Source organism: Doryrhamphus excisus, chromosome 8 (genome assembly GCF_030265055.1).
Source record: "Doryrhamphus excisus isolate RoL2022-K1 chromosome 8, RoL_Dexc_1.0, whole genome shotgun sequence".
In the NCBI taxonomy this organism is placed as follows: domain Eukaryota; kingdom Metazoa; phylum Chordata; class Actinopteri; order Syngnathiformes; family Syngnathidae; genus Doryrhamphus; species Doryrhamphus excisus.
In genome coordinates, this window is record NC_080473.1 from 12,310,749 (window position 1) to 12,322,937 (window position 12,189).

At 38.1% G+C, this 12,189-nt stretch overlaps 1 protein-coding gene across 4 annotated transcripts in view; it reads right to left on the reverse strand.

The window, feature by feature from the left end:
- The window catches only part of LOC131134132 (F-BAR and double SH3 domains protein 2-like), a 39,833-nt gene that overhangs the window by 19,935 nt on the left and 7,709 nt on the right, over positions 1–12,189 (reverse strand). For all 4 annotated transcript variants that reach the window (XM_058079032.1, XM_058079030.1, XM_058079031.1 and 1 more), the window contains exons 3-8: positions 7,854–7,899; positions 2,162–2,241; positions 1,855–1,999; positions 1,602–1,735; positions 368–422; positions 86–214 (exon numbers count right to left, since the gene is read on the reverse strand). In XM_058079032.1, the coding sequence (XP_057935015.1) occupies positions 86–214; positions 368–422; positions 1,602–1,735; positions 1,855–1,999; positions 2,162–2,241; positions 7,854–7,899 (589 nt within the window). The remainder of the gene's footprint in view (positions 1–85; positions 215–367; positions 423–1,601; positions 1,736–1,854; positions 2,000–2,161; positions 2,242–7,853; positions 7,900–12,189) is intronic.

Genomic DNA, 12,189 nt, shown 5'->3' on the forward strand with positions numbered 1-12,189 from the left:
ACGTCAAGTGCAGAGACTTAATACATGGGAAATTGAGTCTTAAAGTGGATTCCCTCAGATATCTTCCAATCATTTGGAGTAATACCTGTATGCAATACAGAAGGTCTGTGTGGTAGTAGCGGTCATGGTGAGCGTTGGCAGCAGCTAGTGTTAACAAGTAGTCATTCCTGGCCTGCGTTGCCTTCGAGTTACAGTCGCTTCTCTTTGCTTTCAACTGAAAAAACAAAAACACAGACACATTTTGAATTACATGTAAGGTCTTATCCAGGGTGCAAACTGAAACAGCTTTCAGTGTTTTATAAAAGGTTTTTAACATCACCTCATAGGAGTAGTACATATAGAGTACAGTATTGAAGAATCCTCTTACCTTTACACTGGCTTTTTGCAAGCTAATTCTTGACTGAAAAAGACCCAGCTTAGACCTGAGACAGAAAAAGCAATCAAGCAATTTTGACCTGAAAAACAATTTCGTTTATTTCCTAGGTTCCATAAGTGAGCTATGCCCAATTGGGGATATATGAGTAAAAATTCAAACCAATTAGCGCCTCACCCTCACATTTACGAATGCACCTGAATGCCTCTCAGCATCTGCACGGAGCAGAATGCGCATAGGAGGCAAAGCATGAAGTACTTCATTGCTCTGTTATATATTATTAAATATCTTATATGTGTTTTATTTATTTTATTTTTTATTTATGTTTTTATTTTATTTATTTATTTTATTTATTTATTGGAGGCAAAGCATGAAGTACTTCATTGCTCTGTTATATATTATTAAATATCTTATATGTGTTTTATTTTTTTTTTTTTTATTTTTTATTTTTTATTTTTTATTTTTTATTTTTTATTTTTTATTTTTTATTTTTTATTTTTTATTTTTTATTTTTTATTTTTTATTTTTTATTTTTTATTTTTTATTTTTTAAATAAATAGTTTTATAATTGTTTCCGGTTTGTAGGGCTGCAGGGCTACACTGACACCAAAGACGTAATTCTGTTTACCTTCTCCAACATAAAGCCGTGCAGTTCTACACTGATTAAAGTTAGTTTAATTATACTAATATAGTAATGATATTATCGCCCTATGAATGACTGGCAGCGAGCCCATGGTGTAGACTGCCTCTCACCGAAAGTCAGCTGGGATGAGCTCCAGCTCAACTGTGACCTTGAACAAGATATAAGCTGTAAAAATGTATGACTGACTAAATACTATTATCACTAATATGGCATAGTGTTGATGTTGATACAACTCTTGTATTGGTTATTAGATTAAGCAATAATATAAGGATAGATGCGCTGTCAAATATAATAAAATATAACAAATATCTCGTGTATGTATAAAATACATTTGTCTCAAAAATGCAGGGCAATAATTCTCAGCCTGATGCAGTAATCATAATCCATCTCAGGCGACATCAAGCAGAATTGATAAGGATGCTGACTGTCTGGGTTTTTTAATTAATTAACTCACACATCTACCAGAATCCTCAAGTGTGTATTGCATTCTGTATAGCATATTTCCATTCACCTAACAGATGGTACAGTGTTTCTCACCCTAAATCACACATGTAGACACAGTGCTACAGTATGTGGTGAACTTACTTGGCTTCTATATCAGCCTTTTCTCGTACTGCATGGGCAACCTGCTCACAGTCATAGTATTTTTTCTTGGCTTTGGCTAATTCCTTCACCGACTCTTGCAGCTCTGCCTGAATGCCACTCAATTGATCTATGATCTGTGTGAGGGAATTAAAAAAAATGCAGAAGCAGTTAGTGAAAGAAGCAATCAATATGTAGTAGCTGTCTTCTGTGAGCTGCTGTACATAACAGACATCACGCCCCGATGTGTACTTACCTTTTTTAGCTGTTGCTCTTTGAAGAGTCTGACGGTCTTTGCAGGATCTGAAACTTGACTCTTGTAGTTGTCACAAACATTGAGTCTGGACTGGCTCACCTGCACCGTACCTTCTAAGTAGGACCGCCACACTGCATAAACATTCCTGGTTGGGGAGGAAAAAACCCAATTGCACTGTGCTACTATAATTACAAATTCATAACATTTTCCTGCAAAGTAATGATAAAAACATGCTGAAGAATTACTTTTTCTGTCTGTATAGGTAAAGTAAATAAAGAAATAATATACTGTATATTCACACACTGACCTGTAGTCTGTTCTCTGGTCATCTTGATTGATTCCAGGCCAGTCTCTCTTTAGATATTGGCTAGCTAACTTCTGCAAAGCCTGAGAAGACACATTTGAATATATAAAATGATACAGTTAATGGTGTCTGGATTTTAAAGAATTCACTTAAATAACTAGAAAAGCACTTATAGAGCGCAGACCATACATGTTGACATTAGCATGCAAACATCTAGCATGATGGTTCAAAGTGTTTATATAGTATGGCAATATCTTGAGCCAGCATAATTATCCAGATCTTTTTCTTTTGTTGTGTGATTCTTTTTTAATCATCCCAGGCCTGGTGTCCAAGAGAGTTTTGTCGTGTTTTAATCTCGCAACATATTGTGATACCCGTATCATTTTCCTATGTGAGCAATTACGTGTAAAGATTGTTTCTATAACATTGAATGATGTTGCGGGGGCACGGCGGTCGAGTGGTTAGCGCGCAGACCTCACAGCTAGGAGGACCAGGGTTCGATTACACCCTCGGCCATCTCTGTGAGGAGTTTGCATGTTCTCCCCGTGCATGCGTGGGTTTTCTCCGGGTACTCCGGTTTCCTCCCACATTCCAAAAACATGCTAGGTTAATTGGCGACTCCAAATTGTCCATAGTGTGAATGGTTGTTTGTTATATGTGCCCTGTGATTGGCTGGCAACCAGTCCAGGGTGTACCCCGCCTCTTGCCCGAAGACAGCTGGGATAGGATCCAGCACCCCCGCGACCCTTGTGAGGAAAAAGCGGTAGAAAATGAATGAATGAATGATGTTGCAATGAAGGCACAGTCATCTCTAATGTACAGCAGTCAGAAAGTAGAGGTCTTTAGTAGGGTGTAGCCTACATCTTCCTGAGTGGGTCACTGTGTCAGTAGTGATTTAGCATTGTTTCCTAGAGTCCCTGCAAATATCTTAGTGGATGTGTGTGTGGATGATGGTTCAAATTGTCACGTGTTCTGGAGCAGCTGTTACTACAGATGTAGTTTACCACCAGTGTGTGAATGAATAATGGGTTCGCTTTACTTTGCTTTGCTTTACTATGCTTTGCGTACCATGAAAAGCGCTACATACAGTACAATGTAATCCATTACTACTATTATTCTTTTTGTCAACTGAACCAGAATTCTTCATTTCGACTGCAATTATGTATTGTCTTTATGTTCCCAGTTTTTCCCACTGCATCACATAAAACATCCTTATTTTAATACACCTGCTTCCTCCATCACCGGACAAATTGAAAACTATGGACTATATTACAATGAAGCCCTTTTATGGCCTTCCTGTGTGGTCATGGTAAGGTGGAAGGGTACTTTTTTTAACACACACACATCCTGTTTTTGTGACCAAACAGCTGTGAAACAGTTTCTGTTTCATTGATACTCTCGCAATCATTTCAGCAAATAGTTCTACTGACAGTCACAACACCTTCACTGTATGTTTTTATGCCTTCTCCTGCTTTGCATACTGATTTTGCTGTGGCATATTGGACAAATGTACACCATGCCAAGTGTGCACTCTGTGTGAATTCCCTGGATTTCCACTGGACCTGCATCCAATTCTTGATGATCCATGTCTAAAAAAAAGGGTGCGTTTGAAGACTCACACGTGCGCTGTGTGCGGCAGAATTTACTTTCAGGCATCCCTTGTTGCTTGTCAGGGTAGTACATTGTATGAATAAACACAATAGCACTGGTTCCCAAACTTTTTACAGTTGTGGACGCCCTCAGATATCAGGTCAAATATCAAAACGTTTTTGGCCATTTTTGCATAACTTTCAAGACCCACAGAATATTGAGTTTAAGGACTACATTAAAAATATATATATGTAAAGAAGCTTTTGACTATCTTCTTTCATCGAGAAAAGCAGTTTGTTTCTAGCCTTTTGAGGTCTTTATAAATTCAAGCAGAACGGTGACTGACGTCCATATTTTTTGTTTTAGTGACACCTAAACATATCAAGAGTTGTTTACTTTTATGAAACAACAAAAACAACACAGGCAAAAAAAGATATTGATAACAAAATAACTACATTTATTCAAAGGAAACCCAGTGTAAAACTGTCTCATGGCAGCTGACAGATGAAAGAGCTCTGCAGTAACACACACACACCTTTCACAATTGCCGCTGATTGTATTTTAAGCTGCTATGTTGTGTGGTTGTGTGGAAAAGTTGATGTTATACGATGGCAGAGAAAATAACGCCAAGTGATCTTTTCAAATGTTTTAATTGTGATATTTTGTTCTACTTCCTTATGTATAATATACCATCTCATTTCAACTTAATGTCAATTTCAGAAATAAAAAGGTTGATTATCTAAAAAATAATTTTTACATTTTTATTCACGGACCCCCTAGACAATTGATGTACCCCTGAGGGTACACGTACCCCACTTTGGGAATCTAGGCACTGCAGTATGTGCTTGTCTGCTCTACGTTCCATACATTCTCAGCATCCTCTTGAATCAATGTACTTGATTTTTTTTCCATTCTCTACCTGTCTGCACTTCTCTGTGCCGAAGCCCTCCATGGCTTTTATGTGAGTGTTGTGGGGGGGGCTGTCATCCACACCTGCAGTGTCAGCTAATTGCTCCCTCTGAATTCCTAGCGGCAAGTAAACATGCAGACGTGTGACATGATAAACAAGAGATTTCAAGCAATTCTGCTTATTTATTTTGCTGTATGTTGTGACGTTATAGAATGAAAATGTCAAAATGAGTGTTTCAAAACAATAGATTGGAGGGACATCGATTAATTTTATAAGCCGTTTATCCTCATAGGAATGCAAAAAGTAACAGTGTGAGAGTGTATTGCATTTTTCCTGGCGTCTTTTCTACAGAACTGTACCCACTCTGGTTGCCACAGCTGCACTTGGCTCAGTATAACAATGTTTGATTGCTGGCATGTATTAAAATGGATCTTAGCATATCAAATTGTCATAAATTTGTTGTCAAACAAAACCAAATCAAACATTGTAAAACACACCAAATAATGGCAACATTTCAACCTAATTTCACTGCAATCTTGCTTCCAATTTCCATTGTTTGTGAGAACTTGCCTTTTTGCTGAAGAAACACAATATCTATTCATCAGATTTGCTATAAAAGATTGTGAGTCAACTGAGGCAACAGGCACAGCAGGCTGGCCTTTTTGGGCAGTACAGTGAAGTATGACCCCAGCCTAAAACTATGCCAGTAATGTTGACTGTGTGGGGAGGGGGGGGCATAATACTGTAGTTACTCAATCTAACGTTATCTATGGCCCAACTGGTTTTGTAATGAAGCAGATCAAGGAGAACGAAGGTTAAATTCAAATGATGAGTGAAAATGCTGTTTGGATTTGTATTTGCACCCTTCTAATCGGGCTTGTCTCTTTCCTTTTCACTCTTTTCCATCTGTCTGACTTGGTTTGTTTCCCAAGCCTGCTCATCAGATGGATTTTAGTCCGTGTTGAGTATAATTTATATGTGTTAACAGGCAGAGGCCGACTAGCCGAGTGCAGACGGTGATGAGTGGCAAAGGGGGCGACGTGACATCATTAAATTACTAGATCATAACAAAGGTGCAAGAGAGTCTGTTTCCCATTCATCATCACTTTAAAAAGATACAATTTCATCACAAAAAACACGGGCAGACACCTACAATTAAGGAGACAATCCATTGAATCTCTTTGAGTAGTGGCTTGTTGCTAGGCAACCACTATTTCTGAAGTGAAAAAGACAGTGTTGAGGGACAAAGGTGAGTGAAAAGGCGAAGCAAGGTGGGGGAGGATAGACACACTGACCCTCCTGTGAAGGTGCTGACCACAGGTAAAATTCATTTTACCTAATGTTCAACCTATTCTGCAGAGTGGGTGATTTAAGGTAAAAGGCTCCATCCTGGACTGATCACCCGTCAATCACAGGGTAAATATGAATGGAGCATCGACTAACCTGTAAATGAGAGTGATCTGTGTGAACCACTACACTACCAATATGCCGTCATACTTCTCGACTGTATCAGCTCTGGCATTGTGCCTCTCCAGAGTGTGCAAGGTACCGGGTACTATTTTTAGTATCTTCTGAGCTGATACTTAAAGTTAATGTGTCATCACTGCTGCCATTGCTCACGTCTTTCTACAATGCTACATTTACTGAACTCAATAAAATGCTCAGTATAGATGATTCTCCTGGAAAGAGCACAGTGAGAGTGCTTCAATGGGCGTGATGCACAGACAACAGAGATTTGTAGCTTTAACCAAATAAACTGAATAAAGAGCGACAAATACTTTATTTGTGCTGGTTGCTCATTATGCAAAATCAAGAAATATACTGTGATCAAACTCAGATAAAACATACAAGTGCCATAAATGTAAGCAGACAATGTAACAACTATTGAATTATGGAAAACTTTATGCAAATGAGCTGAAACTCTGAAATATGGTATACTGTCCATGATAAGCGTTACAGTCAAGATTTCTATTTTGTCTAATTGATACCTTTTGGGGAACTGTTTTGTGACATTATGCTTCTGCGGAAGGTGAAACCGTGTTACAGTCAAAATACGTCGCCATTTTGAACAGTTTAAGGTAAGGTAAAGGTAAAATATTTAGCAAATTGGTTAGAAAATCATGTTTCACATGTTTGAAACCCTTTCAGGAGAATGAGCCATATTTCTAAAATACAATGGCCCTGCTGTCATAAAGTAAGAGAGTATGTTGTTTGGATTAGTACGCTGACGTCTGTGGAAGAGCGAGAACGGCACAGCAGCAGCTCATGGAAAAAGTCTGAGCTGTTGTCACACACCTATTTTAGAACTCTATCTACAACGACACACAGTGAGTCAGCCTTGCGGATACAGTGCAATTAAAATGTTGTAATTATTGAACGACAAAGCTCTGTTGTATTATTTGTGATTGAGACCAACAATTCAGCTTCTTCTGTTTACATTTTGTCTTGATTGATCATTTGTGTTGATTCATTTTGTTGATCTATTTTTCCAATTTTAGCCCCCAGGCTGTGCTTTAAACACACCTGTCTTCAAGCTTTGATTGAAAAAAATAAATAAATTCCTTTAATTGTGCATAATGTCTATTGATTGATAGTATTTTTTTTTAGTTTAAAGTCAGTGGAACTACTAAGGGCAAACAAAACACATCACCTTTCCCTAAAGTCAAATAATTAAAATAGAAATAATCTGTTCCAGTGTCAAACTGTCACCATAATTTCCAGAATTAACCTAACATAGCCATTCACTGTTTTTTACAATGTAAAATGCAAAAGAATATCCCAAGAACACAAGTTAAGTGGAGACACGTATGGTCACACTGAATATGACTATTGGGTGTCTTGGTCCTTTAAATGTAAGCTTGCTTACTTTTCATAATTTCCAGGGTATATAGTAGTTTGCTAAACACACCTTGTGAATGCTAATTGTGTTGGAAGTGACAAAAATATACACACAAACATACACACACTTGCGGTTAATCATTTGATGCTCACTGAGCTGAGGGTCTCATGGGACATCAGGCCGTCAGAGTTCTACAGGCGTACATACTACTGGCAACACAAAAGTGAACATTTTTTACAGTAATTTGCATTTGTTTTATGTGTTCACATTTCACATTTACTTTCCACTGCAACCACCATTCCAAAAATTGTATCTGCCAATTTTCAGCGTTTTACATAACGTACAGCAAGACGTACCTGTGCATAATCCCTCTCGAGCTGTCCCTTCTTCAGACTGTAGCTCCTGTAGAGAGACAAAGGCTTTGTCAAATTTTTTGCAAACTGGTGCATGAATGAATATGAATGAATGTTTGGTGGTGGTCAGGGAGGCCGTAGGAACAAATTGGCAGCAATGTTTCCGTCAGACTACTCCAGGCCAAATGTGCTACAGATATAGATCACCACCACCAGTGTGTAACCGAGGAGTGAATGAATCTTGTTCTTATCATTAAAGGTGACTAATTTATTAGGTTAGGTTAATGTTAAAAAAAAAACTATTTAGGAGTTCATTAACAGGTAATAGTAATGGTAATGGTTTTATTTCATTTGAACATGCATCAGATTACAATTGAATGCATCACATAATCAGTTCACAGTTCCACATGTCCAAAAGGAGTAGGAAGAAACAAATCTTATTAAATCCTACCCCTCCATCTGGTACTTTTACAATCAGTAACTGCTACATTTGTTCACTTCCTGCTTTCATAATGTGGTTTAAGGTTTTTTTTTGTTTTTTGTTTTTTTGTCACGTACCAAAGTACGAGGTGATATGACCATACAATGACATAATGTGTACCATAGCAAGTGTCAATATAGTGATATATATAGCACATCATGACTGGTTCAAGACTCTTCATCCTTGTATTTAGCAAACATCAACTGCTTGTATTGTTTCTTGAATTGGCTCATCGTTGTGCATTGTTTGAGTTCCTTACTCAATCCATTCCATAGTTTGATTCCACATACTGAAATGCTATGGCTTTTTAACGTAGTCCTAGCATAGAAGTGTTTCAAATGTAGTTCTTCCCTGAGATCATATTTCTCCTCTCTTGTAGAGAAGTACTGCATGACATTTTTAGGTAACTGGTTATTTTTAGCCTTATGCATTATTTTAGCTGTTAGCTGAAGATTAACTATATCAGCAAGTTGAAGTATTTGTGATTTTAGAAATAAGGAGTTAGTATGTCCTCTGTAGGCGGCATTCTGAATTATCCTTACTGACCTTTTTTGCAGTATATTTAGCGAGTGAAGATTGCTTTTATAGTTATTACCCCGTATTTCCACACAAACAGGTTTTCTGTGCTCATAACTACAAAATATTCCATCTATGAATAAGGAATTGACTTATCACGGTGTGTACAAAATAACTTGATCATCTTTAACTTTTCATTTGAATTTGTCCATATAGTGCTGATGTCAATGTGAGTTTGCATGTGTGTCTGTGTTTATATGTGAGTGTGTGTCCTAAGACAGATGTAAGGGTATAGGGGATTTAGTAGTTGGATTGAGGACACCAAGTTGACTCCCTGTGTCCACAAACTCGTCATCAAGCTCTCTCTCATCCCCCTCTTAAGACCTCCAGTAAAATGCAGTCCCGGAGGATTAAATAGTCTTTCATTCTAGTTATCGTTATTTATATTGATCACTCAGTCTTAGTTTGTTTTTTTCTTTCACTTTCTTTTCAATGATTGTGTGTGTGTTTATGTGTGTGACTTTGCTGATTAAATCCAGCCTGTGGATTAATTAGGGTAAATGACCTCAGAGCAGCTTTTTGGATTTAAGCATTAAAATCTAGTGCAAGCTTGCAGCATGCATGTGTTTGATGATCTCCATTGGGTGTTCAAAAAACAGTTTAAAAAGGTGATTCAGAATCTCGTACCTGATTTTGAAATAAGTAATGCACTCACATTCAAATTGACGGGCAGGCTGTTGTTGGCAGATGTCACTGCAGTACTTAAGAGTGGCTTCTAATCACTGCGTTGACATTTCAATTGAATGTGTTCTATAAGAGTAAGATTTCACATTAAAAGGACAGAAGTAATCTTTTTTTGTCTTTGCCAATTTTTTTCCACGAATTGACATTTAAAATCTTCCAAAGGATATGAACATGAATCTAGGATATTGTAGCGACTGCATTACAGGAGACAGAAGCTGTTATCGTTCAGTCAGAAATGCACTATGTAAATATGTATAACTGCATTTTCAGGACTATAAGTTGCATTTTTTTCATGGTTTCACTGGTCCTGCGACTTGTGTTTGTTTTTTTCACACTGACAGCATGCTCGAGGCTAGTGTGCCAATATCTGCTACACCCATCACTCCTGTACCACTGAAAATTTACAATGTAAACATCAACTTATAAAGACAACCAAAGGGCTATCCACACACAAATGTTTTCAGGTATTTTTTAAAAATGGCTTCTCCATCCTCAGACGACAGAGCTTCTGGCTTGTTGCTGACAGATGACGTAACGATTATGTGGCGCTATTTCCACATTATGTGAGTATAATTTAATGTGTGCAATGGCTGCTTTCAAGCATGCTGAAATAACTTTTTGCGTGCATGCTTTCACTTTACATTGAGGAACAAAGATGTCATTGTGGGCTTCAGAGCTGCTGCTACACTGCTGCCGCTTTGCTCACTAAATGGCTACCACATCCCCGCCAAAGATGGCAATTTGGGACAAGATCCGATCGGACCTTTAGCTGGTGGGACAACTTTCACAAGCATGATGTTATTTTGCAAGAATGGCATGAAATGAAATGCATGGATGTTTGTTTGTCTATACGTGCGCTGCAAGTGGCTGGGATAGGCTCCAGCATACCCATGACCCTAGTGAGGATAAGCGGCATAGAAAATGGATGTATGGATGTATGGATGATTGTGTTTGCATCTGCACATTGAAAGCATGGTGGTGAAAATCAACATTTTAGTAAAGGAAATGTTTCATACATTTTCAGTTTTATTTTCAATAAATTTTGTTGACAAAAACGTGAAAAGTAACGCTACTTTGCTAGCAGCCCGCACGTTGTAGCTTCCCCTGTACATCGGCATGTTTGTTACAATACGTTTTCGTCTGGTGTGGCGTTGGAGTATAGTAGCGGTTTCTTGACCTGGAAAAAAAAATGCTGAGTACCCACATTCTATAGTTATGACCAAATATATTTTTACTTTCCTAGTAAAAATATTTGTTTGTGATTCCCTGAAAGTACCGTATAAGAATATCTATATCAATCGCACAGGGTGCCAAAAACCAGGCTGAACTCAATGCTATTTTCCAAACAGTTCGTCGGGCCGGATGAAACTGCAGCACGAGCTGGATTTAGCCCCAGGGCCTGAGTTTGACACCTGTGATCTAGACAATCTATAGAAATTTTAAAGAGCAAATCATGTGCACAATGGACAAAGCTTGGGATCGCAAATTAAAGTTGGCAAAATAGAAAGTGGAGCTTTGCTCAAAAACAACAACAGATGCTCATAGCTGAGGGGGCTTGAGTCTCACCCTTCCAAATAAAATCTCGTCTCCCCAATCACTGCATCACATCGCTATCATAGCAGTGTTTTGTCCAAGATAACAGGATTAAAGGCAAGACAAACTACAAGTTGTTGCCATTTCACTAGCTATATCAAAGCTAATGTTATTTTTGGCATGACATATATGCTCATTCGCTCAATGACTGAGAACCAATTTACTGAGGGGGAATACGCTTAAATGCTAGAATACTCCAGGTAGCGATATTGATGCCAATATACTGAAGGTTGTTATTGTTTCGATTTCAGGTTTCTTGACACACTGACTCTGACCACCCTCAGGTAAATAAAAATGCCTGAAAAAAAACAAGTCTTGAGATTCATATATGCAAACTAGCATTGCGCCAAACGACATCTCCCCGAGCGAGATGACATGGAGAGATGGTCTGGAACATACATCTTTTTCATTTCCCACCTGAAAATATGGTGTTACTTCACACTGTCAAGCTATCAATGAGACTGCTGAAAGGCCAGGGAACTATATAGGAGGTGGCTTGCATCATAATGAAAGAAAACAAAGGTGTTTCACTGTTCATTGAAAGGATTTAATTCAGACTCATAGCCACAAAGGGCTCTTTTTCAGATACAGGCATAAAGAACAGGGGCATTTAGCTACACTTACTGATGTTCTTACAATTAGCTGCTTGAGCCTGTAATTATGCCTCATTGACTCTGATGTATAGATACTGTAACAACAATTTTCAAGAAAAGTAATAGGAATATATGTATGTATATGTACGTATATGTAATGTGTATTTTGTATTTAAGTAATAGGCTGCACGACGGTCAAGTGGTTAGCGCGCAGGCTAGGAGACCCAATTTCGATTCCTGGGATAGGCTCCAGCACCCCCGCAACCCTTGTGAGGATAAGCGGTAGAAAATTAATGAATGTTTAAGTAACAAGCCTAATCACAAGATTAATCCTTGTTTCACGATATGAAAAGTGACCAGTTAGCATCACCATGTCATATGATATAAGTATTATCATATTCCCTGTGAATTT